The 25,745-nt window shown below is 43.6% G+C and overlaps 1 protein-coding gene across 1 annotated transcript in view; it reads right to left on the reverse strand.

Moving 5' to 3' along the window:
* The window catches only part of LOC115140342 (nitric oxide synthase 1-like), a 143,239-nt gene that overhangs the window by 43,368 nt on the left and 74,126 nt on the right, over positions 1-25,745 (reverse strand). The window contains exons 10-12 of the mRNA XM_065026819.1: positions 19,577-19,678; positions 18,413-18,607; positions 951-1,036 (exon numbers count right to left, since the gene is read on the reverse strand). Coding sequence (XP_064882891.1) covers positions 951-1,036; positions 18,413-18,607; positions 19,577-19,678 — 383 coding nt within the window. The remainder of the gene's footprint in view (positions 1-950; positions 1,037-18,412; positions 18,608-19,576; positions 19,679-25,745) is intronic.

The raw sequence follows: 25,745 nt of genomic DNA on the forward strand, positions 1-25,745 counted from the left end.
TAGTAGTAGTTCTATAATATCATTAACACGCTGTAGTAGTAGTTCTATAATATCATTAACACGCTGTAGTAGTAGTTCTATAATATCATTAACACGCTGTAGTAGTAGTTCTATAATATCATTAACACGCTGTAGTAGTAGTTCTATAATATCATTAACACGCTGTAGTAGTAGTTCTATAATATCATTAACACGCTGTATTTAGTAGTAGTTCTATAATATCATTAACACGCTGTATTTAGTAGTAGTTCTATAATATCATTAACACGCTGTATTTAGTAGTAGTTCTATAATATCATTAACACGCTGTATTTAGTAGTAGTTCTATAATATCATTTAGTAGTAGTTCTTTAATATCATTAACACGCTGTAGTAGTAGTTCTATAATATCATTAACACGCTGTATTTAGCAGTAGTTCTATAATATCATTAACACGCTGTAGTAGTAGTTCTATAAAATCATTAACACGCTGTATTTAGTAATAGTTCTATAATATCATTAACAAGCTGTAGTAGTAGTTCTATAATATCATTAACACACTGTATTTAGTAGTAGTTCTATAATATCATTAACACGCTGTATTTAGTAGTAGTTCTATAATATCATTAACACGCTGTATTTAGTAGTAGTTCTATAATATCATTAACATGCTGTATTTAGTAGTAGTTCTATAAAATCATTAACACGCTGTATTTAGTAGTAGTTCTATACTATCATTAACACGCTGTATTTAGTAGTAGTTCTATACTATCATCAACGAGCTGTATTTACTAGCAGTTCTTTATCAGTGCCAAATGGAGGATTAGGAAACAAGTGTGCACTTAAAGTGTGTACTTCAGTATACATAAACAGCAAGCAGGACTGCAATGGAGAACTCTAACCCCAATCTAGGTGAAGCATAATGTTGCCCTAAGGCCTAATGAAAGGACCTCTCTATCTCTGTACTCACTTGGCCAGTTTCTTGAAGCCGATGGCTCTTTTCTTGGTGGGTGTCCCATTGTTGACTTTCCACACGTGGTGATTCCATGGGTCAGCCTATAGGGGTGAGAGAAGCTCGTCACATTAGGCTCAACATACAACTCAGTGGATGATGTTACTGTACATTTAAAGGAGATACATACTGTACACACTGTTATGTTTTGACTTAATTTTACCGGGCAATTGAAATAAAGCACAACTAAAGTATTTGAAAGAATTTGACTTTGACGACACAAACTCTCCTTCTTCCCCGAACCACCGCATTTAACCCTGGTAGGGTGACTGGGGACACAAGTCAATCAAAGAGGCAAAAAGACATTACAAGGACAAAGTGGAGTCACTATTCAACGGCTCAAACACGAGACACAGATAGCAGACAATCACGGATTATAAAGGGAAAACCAGCTACGTCGCAGACACTCACTCCCAGACAAAATAAACACCTTTTTCGCTCGCTTCGAGGAAAACCACACAGAGCCGTTGTCGTGGGCCCCTGCCATTCACATGAACTGTGGGCTCCATATCTCTGGGCCCCCGCCACTCACATGAACTGTGGGCTCCATATCTCTGGCCCCCTGCCACTCACATGAACTGTGGGCTCCATATCTCTGGGCCCCCGCCATTCACATGAACTGTGGGCTCCATATCTCTGGGCCCCCGCCATTCACATGAACTGTGGGCTCCATATCTCTGGGCCCCCGCCATTCACATGAACTGTGGGCTCCATATCTCTGGGCCCCCGCCATTCACATGAACTGTGGGCTCCATATCTCTGGGCCCCCGCCATTCACATGAACTGTGGGCTCCATATCTCTGTAGCCAGCATGAGTAGTACTTTCAAACTTGTTAACAATCGCAAGGCTGCTGTCCAAGACAGCATACCAAGAGCATGCGCAGACCAGTTGGCTGTAATGTTTCCGGACATATTCAACCTCTCCCTATCGTAGTCTGTTGTCCCCACTTGGTTGAAGAAGTCCACCATTGTCTCTGTACCCAAGCAAGATAAGGTAACAGAAACCTCTGTAATCATGAAATGCATTGAGAGAATGGTCAAGGACCATATCACCTTCAGGGCCTGAACTCCCTGTACAACTGGTTTCAAGACTTCCTGCCAGGCCAACCCCAGGTGGGTGAGGGTAGGCAACACGTCCACTATGCTGATCTTCAATACGGGGCTCCCCCAGGGTTGTGCGCTCAGCCCTCTACTGTAGTCCCTGTTCACCCATGACTGCGAGGCTACGCATGACTCCAACTCAACCATCACGTTTGTTGACGACACGACAGTGGTAGGCCTGATTATTAACAACGATGAGACAGCCAACTGGGAGGAGGTTAGAGCCCTGGCAGAGTGGTGCCAGGAAAATAACCTCTCCCTCAACGTAAAAAAACCCAAGACATTATACTGCCCTGTTGGAACTAGTAACACAAGACATTCTACTGCCCTGTTGGAGCTAGTAACACAACACATTCTCCTGCCCTGTTGGAGCTAGTAACACAAGACATTCTACTGCCCTGTTGGAGCTAGTAACACAAGACATTCTACTGCCCTGTTGGAACTAGTAACACAAGACATTCTACTGCCCTGTTGGAGCTAGTAACACAAGACATTCTACTGCCCTGTTGGAACTAGTAACACAAGACATTCTACTGCCCTGTTGGAGCTAGTAACACAAGACATTCTACTGCCCTGTTGGAGCTAGTAACACAACACATTCTACTGCCCTGTTGGAGCTGACACTACTGCCCTGTTGGAGCTAGCAACACAACACATTCTACTGCCCTGGAGCTAGTAACACAAGACATTCTACTGCCCTGTTGGAGCTAGTAACACAAGACATTCTACTGCCCTGTTGGAGCTAGTAACACAAGACATTCTACTGCCCTGTTGGAGCTAGTAACACAAGACATTCTACTGCCCTGTTGGAGCTAGTAACACAAGACATTCTACTGCCCTGTTGGAGCTAGTAACACAACACATTCTACTGTAACTAGTAACAGAACACATTCTACTGCCCTGTTGGAGCTAGTAACACAAGACATTCTACTGCCCTGTTGGAGCTAGTAACACAAGACATTCTACTGCCCTGTTGGAGCTAGTAACACAAGACATTCTACTGCCCTGTTGGAGCTAGTAACACAAGACATTCTACTGCCCTGTTGGAGCTAGTAACACAAGACATTCTACTGCCCTGTTGGAGCTAGTAACACAAGACATTCTACTGCCCTGTTGGAGCTAGTAACACAACACATTCTACTGCCCTGTTGAGCTAGTAACACAACACATTCTACTGCTGGAGCTAGTAACACAAGACATTCTACTGCCCTGTTGGAGCTAGTAACACAAGACATTCTACTGCCCTGTTGGAGCTAGTAACACAACACATTCTACTGCCCTGTTGGAGCTAGTAACACAAGACATTCTACTGCCCTGTTGGAGCTAGTAACACAAGACATTCTACTGCCCTGGAGCTAGTAACACAACACATTCTACTGCCCTGTTGGAGCTAGTAACACAACACATTCTACTGCCCTGTTGGAGCTAGTAACACAAGACATTCTACTGCCCTGTTGGAGCTAGTAACACAAGACATTCTACTGCCCTGTTGAGCTAGTAACACAAGACATTCTACTGCCCTGTTGGAGCTAGTAACACAAGACATTCTACTGCCCTGTTGGAGCTAGTAACACAAGACATTCTACTGCCCTGTTGGAGCTAGTAACACAACACATTCTACTGCCCTGTTGGAGCTAGTAACACAAGACATTCTACTGCCCTTACTGTTGGAGCTAGTAACACAACACATTCTACTGCCCTGTTGGAGCTAGTAACACAAGACATTCTACTGCCCTGTTGGAGCTAGTAACACAAGACATTCTACTGCCCTGTTGGAACTAGTAACACAAGACATTCTACTGCCCTGTTGGAGCTAGTAACACAAGACATTCTACTGCCCTGTTGGAGCTAGTAACACAAGACATTCTACTGCCCTGTTGGAGCTAGTAACACAAGACATTCTACTGCCCTGTTGGCTAGTAACACAAGACATTCTACTGCCCTAGTAACACAACACATTCTACTGCCCTGTTGGAGCTAGTAACACAAGACATTCTACTGCCCTGTTGGAGCTAGTAACACAAGACATTCTACTGCCCTGTTGGAGCTAGTAACACAAGACATTCTACTGCCCTGTTGGAGCTAGTAACACAAGACATTCTACTGCCCTGTTGGAGCTAGTAACACAAGACATTCTACTGCCCTGTTGGAGCTAGTAACACAAGACATTCTACTGCCCTGGAGCTAGTAACACAACACATTCTACTGCCCTGTTGGAGCTATAACACAACACATTATACTGCCCTGTTAGCTAGTAACACAACACCTACTGTTGGAGCTAGTAACACAAGACATTCTACTGCCCTGTTGGAGCTAGTAACACAAGACATTCTACTGCCCTGTTGGAGCTAGTAACACAAGACATTCTACTGCCCTGTTGGAGCTAGTAACACAACACATTCTACTGCCCTGTTGGAGCTAGTAACACAAGACATTCTACTGCCCTGTTGGAGCTAGTAACACAACACATTCTACTGCCCTGTTGGAGCTAGTAACACAACACATTCTACTGTACTGTTGGAGCTAGTAACACAAGACATTCTACTGCCCTGTTGGAGCTAGTAACACAAGACATTCTACTGCCCTGTTGGAGCTAGTAACACAAGACATTCTACTGCCCTGTTGGAGCTAGTAACACAACACATTCTACTGCCCTGTTGGACTAGTAACACAACACATTCTACTGCCCTGTTGGAGCTAGTAACACAAGACATTCTACTGCCCTGTTGGAGCTAGTAACACAAGACATTCTACTGCCCTGTTGGAGCTAGTAACACAAGACATTCTACTGCCCTGTTGGAGCTAGTAACACAAGACATTCTACTGCCCTGTTGGAGCTAGTAACACAAGACATTCTACTGCCCTGTTGGAACTAGTAACACAAGACATTCTACTGCCCTGTTGGAGCTAGTAACACAAGACATTCTACTGCCCTGTTGGAGCTAGTAACACAACACATTCTACTGTACTGTTGGACTGTATTGGAGCTAGTAACACAAGACATTCTACTGCCCTGTTGGAGCTAGTAACACAAGACATTCTACTGCCCTGTTGGAGCTAGTAACACAAGACATTCTACTGCCCTGTTGGAGCTAGTAACACAAGACATTCTACTGCCCTGTTGGAGCTAGTAACACAAGACATTCTACATTCTACTGCCCTGTTGGAGCTAGTAAACAAGACATTCTACTGCCCTGTTGGAGCTAGTAACACAACACACTCTACTGCCCTGTTGGAGCTAGTAACACAAGACATTCTACTGCCCTGTTGGAGCTAGCAACACAACACATTCTACTGCCCTGTTGGAGCTAGTAACACAAGACATTCTACTGCCCTGTTGGAGCTAGTAACACAAGACATTCTACTGCCCTGTTGGAAGCTAGTAACACAAGACATTCTACTGCCCTGTTGGAGCTAGTAACACAACACATTCTATTGGAGCTAGTAACACAAGACATTCTACTGCCCTGTTGGAGCTAGTAACACAAGACATTCTACTGCCCTGTTGGAGCTAGTAACACAACACATTCTACTGCCCTGTTGGAGCTAGTAACACAAGACATTCTACTGCCCTGTTGGAGCTAGTAACACAACACATTCTACTGCCCTGTTGGAGCTAGTAACAGAAGACATTCTACTGCCCTGTTGGAGCTAGTAACACAAGACATTCTACTGCCCTGTTGGAGCTAGTAACACAAGACATTCTACTGCCCTGTTGGAGCTAGTAACACAAGACATTCTACTGCCCTGTTGGAGCTAGTAACACAAGACATTCTACTGCCCTGTTGGAACTAGTAACACAAGACATTCTACTGCCCTGTTGAGCTAGTAACACAACACATTCTAGTAACTAGTAACAAGACATTCTACTGCCCTGTTGGAGCTAGTAACACAAGACATTCTACTAGTAACACAAGACATTCTACTCTAGTAACACAAGACATTCTACTGCCCTGTTGGAGCTAGTAGTAACACAACACATTCTACTGCCCTGTTGAGCTAGTAACACAAGACATTCTACTGCCCTGTTGGAAGACATTCTACTGCCCTGTTAGCTACATTCTACTGCCCTGTTGGAGCTAGTAACACAAGACATTCTACTGCCCTGTTGGAGCTAGTAACACAACACATTCTACTGCCCTGTTGGAGCTAGTAACACAACACATTCTACTGCCCTGCTGGAGCTAGTAACACAAGACATTCTACTGCCCTGTTGGAGCTAGTAACACAACACATTCTACTGCCCTGTTGGAGCTAGTAACACAACACATTCTACTGCCCTGTTGGAGCTAGTAACACAAGACATTCTACTGCCCTGTTGGAGCTAGTAACACAAGACATTCTACTGCCCTGTTGGAGCTAGTAACACAAGACATTCTACTGCCCTGTTGGCTAGTAACACAAGACATTCTACTGCCCTGTAACACAAGACATTCTACTGCCCTGTTGGAGCTAGTAACACAAGACATTCTACTGCCCTGTTGGAGCTAGTAACACAAGACATTCTACTGCCCTGTTGGAGCTAGTAACACAAGACATTCTACTGCCCTGTTGGAGCTAGTAACAAGACATTCTACTGCCCTGTTGGAACTAGTAACTGAAGACATTCTACTGCCCTGTTGGAGCTAGTAACACAAGACATTCTACTGCCCTGTTGGAGCTAGTAACACAAGACATTCTACTGCCCTGTTGGAGCTAGTAACACAAGACATTCTACTGCCCTGTTGGAGCTAGTAACACAAGACATTCTACTGCCCTGTTGGAGCTAGTAACACAAGACATTCTACTGCCCTGTTGGAGCTAGTAACACAACACATTCTACTGCCCTGTTGGAGCTAGTAACACAACACATTCTACTGCCCTGTTGGAGCTAGTAACACAAGACATTCTACTGCCCTGTTGGAGCTAGTAACACAACACATTCTACTGCCCTGTTGGAGCTAGTAACACAAGACATTCTACTGCCCTGTTGAGCTAGTAACACAAGACATTCTACTGCCCTGTTGGAGCTAGTAACACAAGACATTCTACTGCCCTGTTGAGCTAGTAACACAACACATTCTACTGTAAGTCGCTCTGGTAAGAATGACTAGTAAATGTAAATAGTAACACAAGACATTCTACTGCCCTGTACAGTACTGTTGGAGCTAGTAACACAAGACATTCTACTGCCCTGTTGGAGCTAGTAACACAAGACATTCTACTGCCCTGTTGGAGCTAGTAACACAAGACATTCTACTGCCCCTAGTAACACAACACATTCTACTGTACTGTTGGAGCTAGTAACACAAGACATTCTACTGCCCTGTTGGAGCTAGTAACACAACACATTCTACTGTTACTAGTTCTAGCTGTTGGAGCTAGTAACACAAGACATTCTAGTAACACAAGACATTCTACTGCCCTGTTGGAGCTAGTAACACAAGACATTCTACTGCCCTGTTGGAGCTAGTAACACAAGACATTCTACTGCCCTGTTGGAGCTAGTAACACAAGACATTCTACTGCCCTGTTGGAGCTAGTAACACAAGACATTCTACTGCCCTGTTGGAGCTAGTAACACAAGACATTCTACTGCCCTGTTGGAGCTAGTAACACAAGACATTCTACTGCCCTGTTGGAGCTAGTAACACAAGACATTCTACTGCCCTGTTGGAGCTAGTAACACAAGACATTCTACTGCCCTGTTGGAGCTAGTAACACAAGACATTCTACTGCCCTGTTGAGCTAGTAACACAACACATTCTACTGTAAGCTAGTAACAGAAGACATTCTACTGCCCTGTTGGAGCTAGTAACACAAGACATTCTACTGCCCTGTTGGAGCTAGTAACACAAGACATTCTACTGCCCTGTTGGAGCTAGTAACACAAGACATTCTACTGCCCTAGTAACACAAGACATTCTACTGCCCTGTTGGAGCTAGTAACACAAGACATTCTACTGCCCTGTTGGAGCTAGTAACACAACACATTCTACTGCCCTGTTGGAGCTAGTAACACAACACATTCTACTGCCCTGTTGGAGCTAGTAACACAAGACATTCTACTGCCCTGTTGGAGCTAGTAACACAACACATTCTACTGCCCTGTTGGAGCTAGTAACACAAGACATTCTACTGCCCTGTTGGAGCTAGTAACACAAGACATTCTACTGCCCTGTTGGGCCTGTTGGAGCTAGTAACACAACACATTCTACTGCCCTCTGGAGCTAGTAACACAACACATTCTACTGCCCTGTTGGAGCTGTTGGAGCTAGTAACACAAGACATTCTACTGCCCTGTTGGAGCTAGTAACACAAACACAAGAGTAACACAAGACATTCTACTGCCCTGTTGGAGCTAGTAACACAAGACATTCTACTGCCCTGTTGCTAGAGCTGTTGGAGCTAGTAACACAAGACATTCTACTGCCCTGTTGGAGCTAGTAACACAAGACATTCTACTGCCCTGTTGGAGCTAGTAACACAAGACATTCTACTGCCCTGTTGGAGCTAGTAACACAAGACATTCTACTGCCCTGTTGGAGCTAGTAACACAAGATATCTACTTAACACAAGACATTCTACTGCCCTGTTGGAGCTAGTAACACAAGACATTCTACTGCCCTGTTGAGCTAGCTACTGTAACTAGTAACACAAGACATTCTACTGCCCTGTTGGAGCTAGTAACACAACACATTCTACTGCCCTGTTGGAGCTAGTAACACAACACATTCTACTGCCCTGTTGGAGCTAGTAACACAAGACATTCTACTGTACTGCCCTGTTGGAGCTAGTAACAGAAGACATTCTACTGCCCTGTTGGAGCTAGTAATTCTACTGCCCTGTTGGAGCTAGACATTCTACTGCCCTGTTGGAGCTAGTAACACAAGACATTCTACTGCCCTGTTGGAGCTAGTAACACAAGACATTCTACTGCCCTGTTGGAGCTAGTAACACAAGACATTCTACTGCCCTGTTGGAGCTAGTAACACAACACATTCTACTGCCCTGTTGGAGCTAGTAACACAACATATTCTACTGCCCTGTTGGAACTAGTAACTGAAGACATTCTACTGCCCTGTTGGAGCTAGTAACACAAGACATTCTACTGCCCTGTTGGAGCTAGTAACACAAGACATTCTACTGCCCTGTTGGAGCTAGTAACACAAGACATTCTACTGCCCTGTTGGAGCTAGTAACACAAGACATTCTACTGCCCTGTTGGAGCTAGTAACACAAGACATTCTACTGCCCTGTTGGAGCTAGTAACACAAGACATTCTACTGCCCTGTTGGAGCTAGTAACACAAGACATTCTACTGCCCTGTTGGAGCTAGTAACACAACACATTCTACTGCCCTGTTGGAGCTAGTAACACAACACATTCTACTGCCCTGTTGGAGCTAGTAACACAAGACATTCTACTGCCCTGTTGGAACTAGTAACACAAGACATTCTACTGCCCTGTTGGAGCTAGTAACACAAGACATTCTACTGCCCTGTTGGAACTAGTAACACAAGACATTCTACTGCCCTGTTGGAGCTAGTAACACAAGACATTCTACCTGTTGGGCTAGTAACACAAGACATTCTACTGCCCTGTTGGAGCTAGTAACACAAGACATTCTACTGCCCTGTTGGAGCTAGTAACACAACACATTCTACTGCCCTGTTGGAGCTAGTAACACAACACATTCTACTGCCCTGTTGGAGCTAGTAACACAAGACATTCTACTGCCCTGTTGGAGCTAGTAACACAAGACATTCTACTGCCCTGTTGGCTAGTAACACAACTAGTAACACAAGACATTCTACTGCCCTGTTGGAGCTAGTAACACAAGACATTCTACTGCCCTGTTGGAACTAGTAACACAAGACATTCTACTGCCCTGTTGGAGCTAGTAACACAAGACATTCTACTGCCCTGTTGGAGCTAGTAACACAACACATTCTACTGCCCTGTTGGAGCTAGTAACACAACACATTCTACTGCCCTGTTGGAGCTAGTAACACAAGACATTCTACTGCCCTGTTGGAGCTAGTAACAACATTCTACAAGACTGTTGGAGCTAGTAACACAATTCTACTGCCCTGTTGGAGCTAGTAACACAAGACATTCTACTGCCCTGTTGGAGCTAGTAACACAAGACATTCTACTGCCCTGTTGAGCTAGTAACACAAGACATTCTACTGCCCTGTTGGAGCTAGTAACACAAGACATTCTACTGCCCTGTTGGAGCTAGTAACACAAGACATTCTACTGCCCTGTTGGAGCTAGTAACACAAGACATTCTACTGCCCTGTTGGAGCTAGTAACACAAGACATTCTACTGCCCTGTTGGAGCTAGTAACACAAGACATTCTACTGCCCTGTTGGAGCTAGTAACACAAGACATTCTACTGCCCTGTTGGAGCTAGTAACACAAGACATTCTACTGCCCTGTTGGAGCTAGTAACACAAGACATTCTACTGCCCTGTTGGAGCTAGTAACACAACACATTCTACTGCCCTGTTGAGCTAGTAACACAACATTCTACTGCCCTCTACTAGTAACACAACACATTCTACTGTTGAGCTAGTAACACAAGACATTCTACTGCCCTGTTGGAGCTAGTAACACAAGACATTCTACTGCCCTGTTGGAGCTAGTAACACAACACATTCTACTGCCCTGTTGGAGCTAGTAACACAAGACATTCTACTGCCCTGTTGGAGCTAGTAACACAAGACATTCTACTGCCCTGTTGGAGCTAGTAACACAAGACATTCTACTGCCCTGTTGGAGCTAGTAACACAACACAACACATTCTACTGCCCTGTGCCCTGTTGGAGCTAGTAACACAAGACATTCTACTGCCCTGTTGGAGCTAGTAACACAACACATTCTACTGTACTGTTGGAGCTAGTAACAGAAGACATTCTACTGCCCTGTTGGAGCTAGTAACACAAGACATTCTACTGCCCTGTTGGAGCTAGTAACACAAGACATTCTACTGCCCTGTTGGAGCTAGTAACACAACACACTCTACTGCCCTGTTGGAGCTAGTAACACAAGACATTCTACTGCCCTGTTGGAGCTAGTAACACAACACACATTCTACTAGTAACACAAGACCTGCCCTGTTGGAGCTAGTAACACAACACATTCTACTGCCCTGTTGGAGCTAGTAACACAAACACATTCTAGCTAGTAACACAACACATTCTACTGCCCTGTTGGAGCTAGTAACACAAGACATTCTACTGCCCTGTTGGAGCTAGTAACACAAGACATTCTACTGCCCTGTTGGAGCTAGTAACACAAGACATTCTACTGCCCCTGTAACACAAGACATTCTACTGCCCTGGAGCTAGTAACACAAGACATTCTACTGCCCTGTTGGAGCTAGTAACACAACACATTCTACTGCCCTGTTGGAGCTAGTAACACAACACATTCTACTGCCTAGTAACACAACACATTCTACTGTTGGAGCTAGTAACACAAGACATTCTACTGCCCTGTTGGAGCTAGTAACACAACACATTCTACTGCCCTGTTGGAGCTAGTAACACAAACACATTCTACTAGTAACACAAGACATTCTACTGCCCTGTAGTAACACAACACATTCTACTGCCCTGTTGGAGCTAGTAACACAAGACATTCTACTGCCCTGTTGGAGCTAGTAACACAAGACATTCTACTGCCCTGTTGGAGCTAGTAACACAAGACATTCTTGCCCTACTGCCCTGTTGGAGCTAGTAACACAAGACATTCTACTGCCCTGTTGGAGCTAGTAACACAAGACATTCTACTGCCCTGTTGGAGCTAGTAACAGCAACAACATTCTACTGCCCTGTTAGAGCTAGTAACACAACACATTCTAGTAACACAAGACATTCTACTGCCCTGTTGGAGCTAGTAACACAAGACATTCTACTGCCCTGTTGGAGCTAGTAACACAAGACATTCTACTGCCCTGTTGGAGCTAGTAACACAAGACATTCTACTGCCCTGTTGGAGCTAGTAACACAAGACATTCTACTGCCCTGTTGGAGCTAGTAACACAAGACATTCTACTGCCCTGTTGGAGCTAGTAACACAACACATTCTACTGCCCTGTTGGAGCTAGTAACACAACACATTCTACTGTACTGTTGGAGCTAGTAACACAAGACATTCTACTGCCCTGTTGGAGCTAGTAACACAAGACATTCTACTGCCCTGTTGGAGCTAGTAACACAAGACATTCTACTGTTGGAGCTAGTAACACAAGACATTCTACTGCCCTGTTGGAGCTAGTAACACAAGACATTCTACTCTGTTGGAGCTAGTAACACAAGACTGCCCTGTTGGAGCTAGTAACACAAGACATTCTAAATGACTAGTAACAGAAGAATTCTACTGTACTGTTGAACACAAGACATTCTACTGCCCTGTTGGAGTAAACTGTTGGAAATGTACATTCTACTGCCCTGTTGAGCTAGTAACACAAGACATTCTACTGCCCTGTTGGAGCTAGTAACACAAGACATTCTACTGCCCTGTTGGAGCTAGTAACACAAGACATTCTACTGCCCTGTTGGAGCTAGTAACACAACACATTCTACTGTACTGTTGGATCTAGTAACACAAGACATTCTACTGCCCTGTTGGAGCTAGTAACACAACACATTCTACTGCCCTGTTGGAGCTAGTAACACAAGACATTATACTGCCTGTTGGAGCTAGTAACACAAGACATTCTACTGCCCTGTTGGAACTAGTAACACAAGACATTCTACTGCCCTGTTGGAGCTAGTAACACAAGACATTCTACTGCCCTGTTGGAACTAGTAACACAATACATTCTACTGCCCTGTTGGAGCTAGTAACACAATACATTCTACTGCCCTGTTGGAGCTAGTAACACAAGACATTCTACTGCCCTGTTGGAACTAGTAACACAACACATTCTACTGCCCTGTTGGAGTAACACAACACATTCCTGTTGGAGCTAGTAACACAAGACATTCTACTGCCCTGTTGGAACTAGTAACACAAGACATTCTACTGCGCTGTTGGAACTAGTAACACAAGACATTCTACTGCCCTGTTGAGGCTAGTAACACAACACATTCTACTGCCCTGTTGGAGCTAGTAACACAACACATTCTACTGCCCTGTTAGAGCTAGTAACACAACACATTCTACTGTACTGTTGGAGCTAGTAACAGAAGACATTCTACTGCCCTGTTGGAGCTAGTAACACAAGACATTCTACTGGCCTGTTGGAACTAGTAACACAAGACATTCTACTGCCCTGTTGGAGCTAGTAACACAAGACATTCTACTGCCCTGTTGGAGCTAGTAACACAACACATTCTACTGCCCTGTTGGATCTAGTAACACAACACATTCTACTGTATTGTTGGAGCTAGTAACAGAAGACATTCTACTGCCCTGTTGGAGCTAGTAACACAAGACATTCTACAAGCCCTGTTGGAGCTAGTAACACAAGACATTCTACTGCCCTGTTGGAGCTAGTAACACAAGACATTCTACTGCCCTGTTGGAGCTAGTAACACAAGACATTCTACTGCCCTGTTGGAGCTAGTAACACAAGACATTCTACTGCCCTGTTGGAGCTAGTAACACAAGACATTCTACTGCCCTGTTGGAGCTAGTAACACAAGACATTCTACTGCCCTGTTGGAGCTAGTAACACAAGACATTCTACTGCCCTGTTGGAGCTAGTAACACAACACATTCTACTGCCCTGTTGGAGCTAGTAACACAAGACATTCTACTGCCCTGTTGGAGCTAGTAACACAACACATTCTACTGCCCTGTTGGAGCTAGTAACACAAGACATTCTACTGCCCTGTAACAGAAGACATTCTACTGCCCTGTTGGAGCTAGTAACACAAGACATTCTACTGCCCTGTTACTAGTAACACAAGACATTCTACTGCCCTGTTGGAGCTAGTAACACAACACATTCTACTGCCCTGTTGGAGCTAGTAACAGAAGACATTCTACTGCCCTGTTGGAGCTAGTAACACAAGACATTCTACTGCCCTGTTGGAGCTAGTAACACAACACACTCTACTGCCCTGTTGGAGCTAGTAACACAAGACATTCTACTGCCCTGTTGGAGCTAGTAACACAACACATTCTACTGTACTGTTGGAGCTAGTAACAGAAGACATTCTACTGCCCTGTTGGAGCTAGTAACACAAGACATTCTACTGCCCTGTTGGAGCTAGTAACACAAGACATTCTACTGCCCTGTTGGAGCTAGTAACACAACACACTCTACTGCCCTGTTGGAGCTAGTAACACAAGACATTCTACTGCCCTGTTGGAACTAGTAACACAACACATTCTACTGCCCTGTTGGAGCTAGTAACACAACACATTCTACTGCCCTGTTGGAGCTAGTAACACAACACATTCTACTGCCCTGTTGGAGCTAGTAACACAAGACATTCTACTGCCCTGTTGGAGCTAGTAACACAAGACATTCTACTGCCCTGTTGGAGCTAGTAACACAACACATTCTACTGCCCTGTTGGAGCTAGTAACACAAGACATTCTACTGCCCTGTTGGAGCTAGTAACACAACACATTCTACTGCCCTGTTGGAGCTAGTAACACAACACATTCTACTGCCCTGCTGGAGCTATTAACACAAGACATTCTACTGCCCTGTTGGAGCTAGTAACACAACACATTCTACTGCCCTGTTGGAGGTAGTAACACAACACATTCTACTGTACTGTTGGAGCTAGTAACAGAAGACATTCTACTGCCCTGTTGGAGCTAGTAACACAAGACATTCTACTGCCCTGTTGGAACTAGTAACACAAGACATTCTACTGTCCTGTTGGAGCTATTAACAGAAGACATTCTACTGCCCTGTTGGAACTAGTAACACAAGACATTCTACTGCCCTGTTGGAGCTAGTAACACAAGACATTCTACTGCCCTGTTGGAGCTAGTAACACAAGACATTCTACTGCCCTGTTGGAGCTAGTAACACAAGACATTCTACTGCCCTGTTGGAGCTAGTAACACAACACATTCTACTGCCCTGTTGGAGCTAGTAACACAACACATTCTACTGCCCTGTTGGAGCTAGTAACACAACACATTCTACTGTACTGTTGGAGCTAGTAACACAAGACATTCTACTGCCCTGTTGGAGCTAGTAACACAACAGAATGTCTTTGTAAGTCGCTCTGGATAAGAGCGTCTGCTAAATGACTTAAATGTAAATGTTAAATGTAAATGTACTGTACTGTTGGAGCTAGTAACATAAGACATTCTACTGCCCTGTTGGAGCTAGTAACACAAGACACTCTACTGCCCTGTTGGAGCTAGTAACACAAGACATTCTACTGCCCTGTTGGAGCTAGTAACACAACACATTCTACTGTACTGTTGGATCTAGTAACACAAGACATTCTACTGCCCTGTTGGAGCTAGTAACACAACACATTCTACTGCCCTGTTGGAGCTAGTAACACAATACATTATAATGCCTTGTTGGAGCTAGTAACACAAGACATTCTACTGCCCTGTTGGAACTAGTAACACAAGACATTCTACTGCCCTGTTGGAGCTAGTAACACAAGACATTCTACTGCCCTGTTGGAACTAGTAACACAATACATTCTACTGCCCTGTTGGAGCTAGTAACACAATACATTCTACTGCCCTGTTGGAGCTAGTAACACAAGACATTCTACTGCCCTGTTGGAACTAGTAACAACACATTCTACTGCCCTGTTGGAGCTAGTAACACAAGACATTCTACTGCCCTGTTGGAACTAGTAACACAAGACATTCTACTGCGCTGTTGGAACTAGTAACACAAGACATTCTACTGCCCTGTTGAGGCTAGTAACACAACACATTCTACTGCCCTGTTGGAGCTAGTAACACAACACATTCTACTGCCCTGTTAGAGCTAGTAACACAACACATTCTACTGTACTGTTGGAGCTAGTAACAGAAGACATTCTACTGCCCTGTTGGAGCTAGTAACACAATACATTCTACTGGCCTGTTGGAGCTAGTAACACAAGACATTCTACTGCCCTGTTGGAGCTAGTAACACAACACATTCTACTGCCCTGTTGGAGCTAGTAACACAACACATTCTACTGCCCTGTTGGAGCTAGTAACACAACACATTCTACTGTACTGTTGGAGCTAGTAACAGAAGACATTCTACTGCCCTGTTGGAGCTAGTAACACAAGACATTCTACTGCCCTGTTGGAGCTAGTAACACAAGACATTCTACTGCCCTGTTGGAGCTAGTAACACAAGACATTCTACTGCCCTGTTGGAGCTAGTAACACAACACATTCTACTGCCCTGTTGGAGCTAGTAACACAAGACATTCTACTGCCCTGTTGGAGCTAGTAACACAAGACATTCTACTGCCCTGTTGGAAGTAGTAACACAATACATTCTACTGCCCTGTTGGAGCTAGTAACACAAGACACTCTACTGCCCTGTTGGAGCTAGTAACACAAGACATTCTACTGCCCTGTTGGAGCTAGTAACACAACACATTCTACTGTACTGTTGGATCTAGTAACACAAGACATTCTACTGCCCTGTTGGAGCTAGTAACACAACACATTCTACTGCCCTGTTGGAGCTAGTAACAGAAGACATTCTACTGCCCTGTTGGAGCTAGTAACACAAGACACTCTACTGCCCTGTTGGAGCTAGTAACACAAGACATTCTACTGCCCTGTTGGAGCTAGTAACAACACATTCTACTGTACTGTTGGATCTAGTAACACAAGACATTCTACTGCCCTGTTGGAGCTAGTAACACAACACATTCTACTGCCCTGTTGGAGCTAGTAACACAATACATTATACTGCCTTGTTGGAGCTAGTAACAGAAGACATTCTACTGCCCTGTTGGAAGTAGTAACACAATACATTCTACTGCCCTGTTGGAGCTAGTAACACAATACATTCTACTGCCCTGTTGGAGCTAGTAACACAAGACATTCTACTGCCCTGTTGGAGCTAGTAACACAAGACATTCTACTGCCCTGTTGGAACTAGTAACACAACACATTCTACTGCCCTGTTGGAGCTAGTAACACAACACATTCTACTGTCCTGTTGGAGCTAGTAACACAAGACATTCTACTGCCCTGTTGGAACTAATAACACAAGACATTCTACTGCCCTGTTGGAACTAGTAACACAAGACATTCTACTGCCCTGTTGAGGCTAGTAACACAACACATTCTACTGCCCTGTTGGAGCTAGTAACACAACACATTCTACTGCCCTGTTAGAGCTAGTAACACAACACATTCTACTGTACTGTTGGAGCTAGTAACAGAAGACATTCTACTGCCCTGTTGGAGCTAGTAACACAAGACATTCTACTGGCCTGTTGGAGCTAGTAACACAAGACATTCTACTGCCCTGTTGGAGCTAGTAACAGAAGACATTCTACTGCCCTGTTGGAGCTAGTAACACAACACATTCTACTGCCCTGTTGGAGCTAGTAACACAACACATTCTACTGCCCTGTTGGAGCTAGTAACACAACACATTCTACTGTACTGTTGGAGCTAGTAACAGAAGACATTCTACTGCCCTGTTGGAGCTAGTAACACAAGACATTCTACTGCCCTGTTGGAGCTAGTAACACAAGACATTCTACTGCCCTGTTGGAGCTAGTAACACAAGACATTCTACTGCCCTGTTGGAGCTAGTAACACAACACACTCTACTGCCCTGTTGGAGCTAGTAACACAAGACATTCTACTGCCCTGTTGGAGCTAGTAACACAAGACATTCTACTGCCCTGTTGGAGCTAGTAACACAAGACATTCTACTGCCCTGTTGGAGCTAGTAACACAACACATTCTACTGCCCTGTTGGAGCTAGTAACACAACACATTCTACTGCCCTGTTGGAGCTAGTAACACAAGACATTCTACTGCCCTGTTGGAGCTAGTAACACAAGACATTCTACTGCCCTGTTGGAGCTAGTAACACAACACACTCTACTGCCCTGTTGGAGCTAGTAACACAAGACATTCTACTGCCCTGTTGGAGCTAGTAACACAACACATTCTACTGTACTGTTGGAGCTAGTAACACAATACATTCTACTGCCATGTTGGAGCTAGTAACACCAGACATTCTACTGCCCTGTTGGAGCTAGTAACACAACACATTCTACTGCCCTGTTGGAGCTAGTAACACAACACATTCTACTGTACTGTTGGAGCTAGTAACACAACACATTCATTTAACTGCACCTGCTATAACGACTGCAAATCTGTTTACCCGACCAGTAAACTTTGATTTGATTTGATTTACCTGGTATTCGAAAGATGGCGTGAGGCGATAGTTGAGCATCTCCTGGTGGAACACGGGGGTGATGCTTCCAGACATGGGGGGTACAATCCAGACCCAGTCCCCCGGGCAGCCCCCCCGCACCCTGATCTCATTCTCCATGTGCTTCATAAAGGACTCTGTGGCAGAGTGGTGATCCACTATAGTTACCTTAGATGACTGAGAACAGATAACAGGAAGCAAATCATGAAGGGGAATTCAGATCATTCATTCAGTTAATTTACCTTAGTTATTTCAGGATTATATTTAGTTTATTAAGGTATAAATTAAATCACTCTCAAGCACCCATAATTACAAATAATTTAAACATATTTCTGACTTCATAAAAATACATGTTTCATATATAAAGCCTAATACTAGTTTGTCTACAGTAAGGACCATCCTAGAAAATCATTCAATATAGTATCAAAATCATGGGCATTAATATGGAGTTGTACCCCCCCTTTGCTCCCATAACAGCCTCCACTCTTCTGGGAAGGCTTTCAACTAGATGTTGGAACATTGCTGCAGGGACTTGCTTCCATTCAGACACAAGAGCATTAGTGAGGTTGGGCACTGTTGTTGGGCAATTAAGCCTGGCTCGCAGTTGGCGTTCCAATTCATTCCAAAGGTGTTCTATGGAGTTGAGGTCAGAACTCAGAACTCAGGCCAGTCAAGTTATTCCACAATGATCTCTAAAAATAATGTCTGTATGGATCTTGCTTTGTCATGCTGAAACAGGAAACGGCCTTCTCCAAGCTGATGCCACAAAGTTGGAAGTGCATAATTATCTATAATGGCATTGTATACTGTAGCGTTACAGCACTTACAGTTGACCGGGGCAGCTCTAGCAGGGCAGAAATTTGACAAACTGACTTGTGGAAAGGTGGCATCCTATGACGGTGTCACTGAGCTCTTCAATAAGGCCATTCCACTGCCAATGTTTGTCTATGGTGATTGCATGGCTGTGTGCTCGATTTCATACACCTGTCAGCAATGGGTCTGGCTGAAATAGCCAAATAAACCAATTTGAAGGCGTGTCCACATACTTTTGTATATATAGTGTATGAAATGCAAGCCCTGTAAATAATCAATTCCAGCACCCCAGTAACCTTTAGATATTTACATGGCCAGCAGATAAACCCACACCTGGAAACTGTAGAGGACTGCTATGTTGATCTCCACCAGTGCCTTGTCCTTCCATAGAGAAGAAGTCTTCCTGGTGTCCAGGGCCATCAGATTGGCCACTTCCTATTGGACAGTAACATACCATGCTTTAATAACAATACCTGTTGTGTATAAAGATACATTGAAGATAAACAATCAGGGTAACATTTTACTCTTCTTATCTTATTGCTACTATATTACCTGCTACATATGAGATAAACATTTATCTTTATCATTCAAGTAACCTTGTTGTGATAAGAATAATTGTCAGCTAAGTGCTGTTGTTCATAAAGCTACATAGGTGGCAGGTAGCCTAGTGGATAAGAGCATTGGACCAGTAACCCGAGCTGACTAGGTGAAAAATCTGTGGATGTGCAAGGTACTTAAATCAGTGGTTCCCAAACTGAGGGGTTGGCAAACTGTCATGTGAGTGACAGAGTGACAGGTGATTGGTTGCAGTCAGTATAAAACCACAGGTGATTGGTTGCAGTCAGTATAAAACCACAGGTGATTGGTTGCAGTCAGTATAAAACCACAGGTGATTGGTTGCAGTCAGTATAAAACCACAGGTGATTGGTTGCAGTCAGTATAAAACCACAGGTGATTGGTTGCAGTCAGTATAAAACCACAGGTGATTGGTTGCAGTCAGTATAAAATGGCCGAAATACATAATGGAGACATTTTAAACAATAAAAAACAACCGTTTTAGAAGTGCCTTTTGTTCTGCATTAAAATAAGAAAATGTCACATAAAGTCTATCATAACAATTATGTTCATGGATAAAGCTGCATTTAGCAGCAGGGTGCGTGGTGCTTGAGATGGGAATACAAGATGAGGGGAAATGACTGAGAAAACAACTAAAGTGACTTTCTAAGCACGGGAACTCTTTGAAAACATAACAACACATCATCACCGTAATGGCTATGCTAATACATTAGCTGAATGAAAACAGCACAACCAGAGACATACTTATTATATCTACAGCCTCTAAGCTTGACATGTTCTAGACATCATGATACTACTGTTTGTAACATAAAACACATTCATCATTAATTCATCACCATAGCTACAGCAAAAAAGCAAGATCCTCTTCATCCGACCAGCAATACAGATGTAGGATCTTAATTTGATCACCCTGTTGCAGGAGATTTTAAACCTGTAGTGTATTTAAGGTTTTAAAAGACTTCTGAAGTTTGTAATTTACACTTTGACATTTCAGACTTGATTTTCCCTTACGAAAAATGTATCAATCCCTACAAAAATGTCCAATAATTATAATCCACATAATAATTCACATTTCCTGTTGCTGCAGGATCATTTTCCTTCTGTAGAAAAGACAGTCTCAAATTAAGATTCTACATCCTCAAAATAGATGTTTCTATTTGTTTAAACATCAAAACAGATTGTTTTCCTGAAAACAGCAAGTCAAATTCAAATCAAATCAAATTTTAAATACGTGTATTCAACCAATAATATTTTATTTGATTTGATTTTGACTTTCTGTTTTCAGGAAAACAATAAAAAAAATAGATGCTTAAAAAAATAGAAAACATCTATTTTGATGTGATATGGAAACCCATGAATGTTGAGAATTTAAGTGAAGAATGTTAGCCTGTATGCATGTGGTCATGAGAGCAGACTCATCTGCCACACTGGTAGAATATGGGCCAAAACAACAAATACAGACATAATGGTTTTATCAGAAACTTGGCCAAAGAAATCTGTGTCAAATAACTAGATTTTTATTGATGGGTACACCGTTTTTAGAATGGATCGGATGAGTAAAGGAGGAGGGGTTGCAATTTAAGTGAAATCCGAGTTTAACGCCTCTCGATTACCAAAGTCAAACATTTTGAATTGCTTGCGGTTAAAGTGAACGTATATAAGGACTCCCACATCACTGTAGTCGGCTGCTACAGACCGGCCTCGGCTGCTACAGACCGGCCTCGGCTGCTACAGACCGCCCTCGGCTGCTACAGACCGCCCTCGGCTGCTACAGAACGCCCTCGGCTGCTACAGAACGCCCTCGGCTTCGGGAGACACACTAAACTCACTTTCTGATGTCCTGCACAAGTTAAATGACTCTGAATTCATTATTTTAGGAGATTTGAACTGGGACATGCTTACATCTGTCTCGGACTCTTTACAAGTACTGTGTGACTCTGAATCTTGCTCAATTAATTAATGTGCCTACAAGACCGAATCCCAGAGCACCTAACAAATCAACGCCATTGGACATTATGCTAACGAATACCCCTCACAAATACACATCGACTGGGATATTCTGTAATGATGTCAGTGATCACTGTGGAATTGCTTGTGTTAGAATTACAGAAATGACCAAAGCCAAACCCCGTTATATTTTTAAAAGACATTTTAGACAGTTTGATTAAGGGTTCTTACATGATCTGTACCGTAATATTGACAGAGTAAGACTGATTCCCGATGTTGACACTGTCTGGGACTATTTTATAGAACATTTGTGTCGATTTGTGATAAGCATACCCCTGTGAAGAAATGTAGAATCACGTGGAAGGGACAATCCCTGGTTTTCAGATAACTTGGCAGAATTAATTAGAAAGAGAAATATCTCTTGGGCTCAAGCTAGACATACAAATGCCCCTGTTGACTGGGCCTCCTTCAGAGCGCTAAGAAACAAATGCACAGGATTGATCAGGAATTCCAAATCAGATGACTATTTAAATGCAGTCACAGAGAACCTAAACAACCCTACCAAGTTCTGGAAGGTAATCAAATCAGTGTCAGGTTCTAATGTCTCCTCTGGCCTTCCTGACCATTAACGATGGATTCTAATGTATCCTCTGGCCTTCCTGGCCATTAACGATGGATTCTAATGCCTCCTCTGGCCTTCCTGACCGTTAACGATGGATTCTAATGCCTCCTCTGGCCTTCCTGACCGTTAACGATGGATTCTAATGCCTCCTCTGGCCTTCCTGACCATTAACGATGGATTCTAATGTCTCCTCTGGCCTTCCTGACCATTAACGATGGATTCTAATGTATCCTCTGGCCTTCCTGACCATTAACGATGGATTATAATGTCTCCTCTGGCCTTCCTGGCCATTAACGATGGATTCTAATGTATCCTCTGGCCTTCCTGACCATTAACGATGGATTCTAATGTATCCTCTGGCCTTCCTGGCCATTAACGATGGATTCTAATGTATCCTCTGGCCTTCCTGACCATTAACGATGGATTTTAATGTCTCCTCTGGCCTTCCTGACCATTAACCATGGATTCTAATGTATCCTCTGGCCTTCCTGACCATTAACGATGGATTCTAATGTCTCCTCTGGCCTTCCTGACCATTAACGATGGATTCTAATGTCTCCTCTGGCCTTCCTGACCATTAACGATGGATTCTAATGTATCCTCTGGCCTTCCTGGCCATTAACGATGGATTCTAATGTATCCTCTGGCCTTCCTGACCATTTAATGATGGATTCTAATGTATCCTCTGGCCTTCCTGACCATTAACGATGGATTCTAATGTATCCCCTGGCCTTCCTGACCATTAACGATGGATTCTAATGTCTCCTCTGGCCTTCCTGACCATTAACGATGGATTCTAATGTATCCTCTGGCCTTCCTGGCCATGAACGATGGATTCTAATGTATCCTCTGGCCTTCCTGACCATTTAATGATGGATTCTAATGTCTCCTCTGGCCTTCCTGACCATTAACGATGGATTCTAATGTATCCTCTGGCCTTCCTGACCATTAGCGATGGATTCTAATGTATTCTCTGGCCTTCCTGACCATTAACGATGGATTCTAATGTATCCTCTGGCCTTCCTGACCATTAACGATGGATTCTAATGTCTCCTCTGGCCTTCCTGACCATTAACGATGAATTCTAATGTCTCCTCTGGCCTTCCTGACCATTAACGATGGATTCTAATGTATCCTCTGGCCTTCCTGGCCATTAACGATGGATTCTAATGTATCCTCTGGCCTTCCTGACCATTTAATGATGGATTCTAATGTATCCTCTGGCCTTCCTGACCATTAACGATGGATTCTAATGTATCCCCTGGCCTTCCTGACCATTAACGATGGATTCTAATGTCTCCTCTGGCCTTCCTGACCATTAACGATGGATTCTAATGTATCCTCTGGCCTTCCTGGCCATTAACGATGGATTCTAATGTATCCTCTGGCCTTCCTGACCATTTAATGATGGATTCTAATGTCTCCTCTGGCCTTCCTGACCATTAACGATGGATTCTAATGTATCCTCTGGCCTTCCTGGTCATTAACGATGGATTCTAATGTCTCCTCTGGCCTTCCTGACCATTAACGATGGATTCTAATGTATCCTCTGGCCTTCCTGACCATTAACGATGGATTATAATGTCTCCTCTGGCCTTCCTGGCCATTAACGATGGATTCTAATGTATCCTCTGGCCTTCCTGACCATTAACGATGGATTCTAATGTATCCTCTGGCCTTCCTGGCCATTAACGATGGATTCTAATGTATCCTCTGGCCTTCCTGACCATTAACGATGGATTTTAATGTCTCCTCTGGCCTTCCTGACCATTAACCATGGATTCTAATGTATCCTCTGGCCTTCCTGACCATTAACGATGGATTCTAATGTCTCCTCTGGCCTTCCTGACCATTAACGATGGATTCTAATGTCTCCTCTGGCCTTCCTGACCATTAACGATGGATTCTAATGTATCCTCTGGCCTTCCTGGCCATTAACGATGGATTCTAATGTATCCTCTGGCCTTCCTGACCATTTAATGATGGATTCTAATGTATCCTCTGGCCTTCCTGACCATTAACGATGGATTCTAATGTATCCCCTGGCCTTCCTGACCATTAACGATGGATTCTAATGTCTCCTCTGGCCTTCCTGACCATTAACGATGGATTCTAATGTATCCTCTGGCCTTCCTGGCCATGAACGATGGATTCTAATGTATCCTCTGGCCTTCCTGACCATTTAATGATGGATTCTAATGTCTCCTCTGGCCTTCCTGACCATTAACGATGGATTCTAATGTATCCTCTGGCCTTCCTGACCATTAGCGATGGATTCTAATGTATTCTCTGGCCTTCCTGACCATTAACAATGGATTCTAATGTATCCTCTGGCCTTCCTGACCATTAACAATGGATTCTAATGTCTCCTCTGGCCTTCCTGACCATTAACGATGAATTCTAATGTCTCCTCTGGCCTTCCTGACCATTAACGATGGATTCTAATGTATCCTCTGGCCTTCCTGACCATTAACGATGGATTATAATGTCTCCTCTGGCCTTCCTGGCCATTAACGATGGATTCTAATGTATCCTCTGGCCTTCCTGACCATTAACGATGGATTCTAATGTATCCTCTGGCCTTCCTGGCCATTAACGATGGATTCTAATGTATCCTCTGGCCTTCCTGACCATTAACGATGGATTTTAATGTCTCCTCTGGCCTTCCTGACCATTAACCATGGATTCTAATGTATCCTCTGGCCTTCCTGACCATTAACGATGGATTCTAATGTATCCTCTGGCCTTCCTGGCCATTAACGATGGATTCTAATGTATCCTCTGGCCTTCCTGACCATTTAATGATGGATTCTAATGTATCCTCTGGCCTTCCTGACCATTAACGATGGATTCTAATGTATCCCCTGGCCTTCCTGACCATTAACGATGGATTCTAATGTCTCCTCTGGCCTTCCTGACCATTAACGATGGATTCTAATGTCTCCTCTGGCCTTCCTGACCATTAACGATGAATTCTAATGTCTCCTCTGGCCTTCCTGACCATTAACGATGGATTCTAATGTATCCTCTGGCCTTCCTGGCCATTAACGATGGATTCTAATGTATCCTCTGGCCTTCCTGACCATTTAATGATGGATTCTAATGTATCCTCTGGCCTTCCTGACCATTAACGATGGATTCTAATGTATCCCCTGGCCTTCCTGACCATTAACGATGGATTCTAATGTCTCCTCTGGCCTTCCTGACCATTAACGATGGATTCTAATGTATCCTCTGGCCTTCCTGGCCATTAACGATGGATTCTAATGTATCCTCTGGCCTTCCTGACCATTTAATGATGGATTCTAATGTCTCCTCTGGCCTTCCTGACCATTAACGATGGATTCTAATGTATCC

This window comes from Oncorhynchus nerka, linkage group LG13, assembly GCF_034236695.1.
Source record: "Oncorhynchus nerka isolate Pitt River linkage group LG13, Oner_Uvic_2.0, whole genome shotgun sequence".
Lineage (NCBI taxonomy): Eukaryota > Metazoa > Chordata > Actinopteri > Salmoniformes > Salmonidae > Oncorhynchus > Oncorhynchus nerka.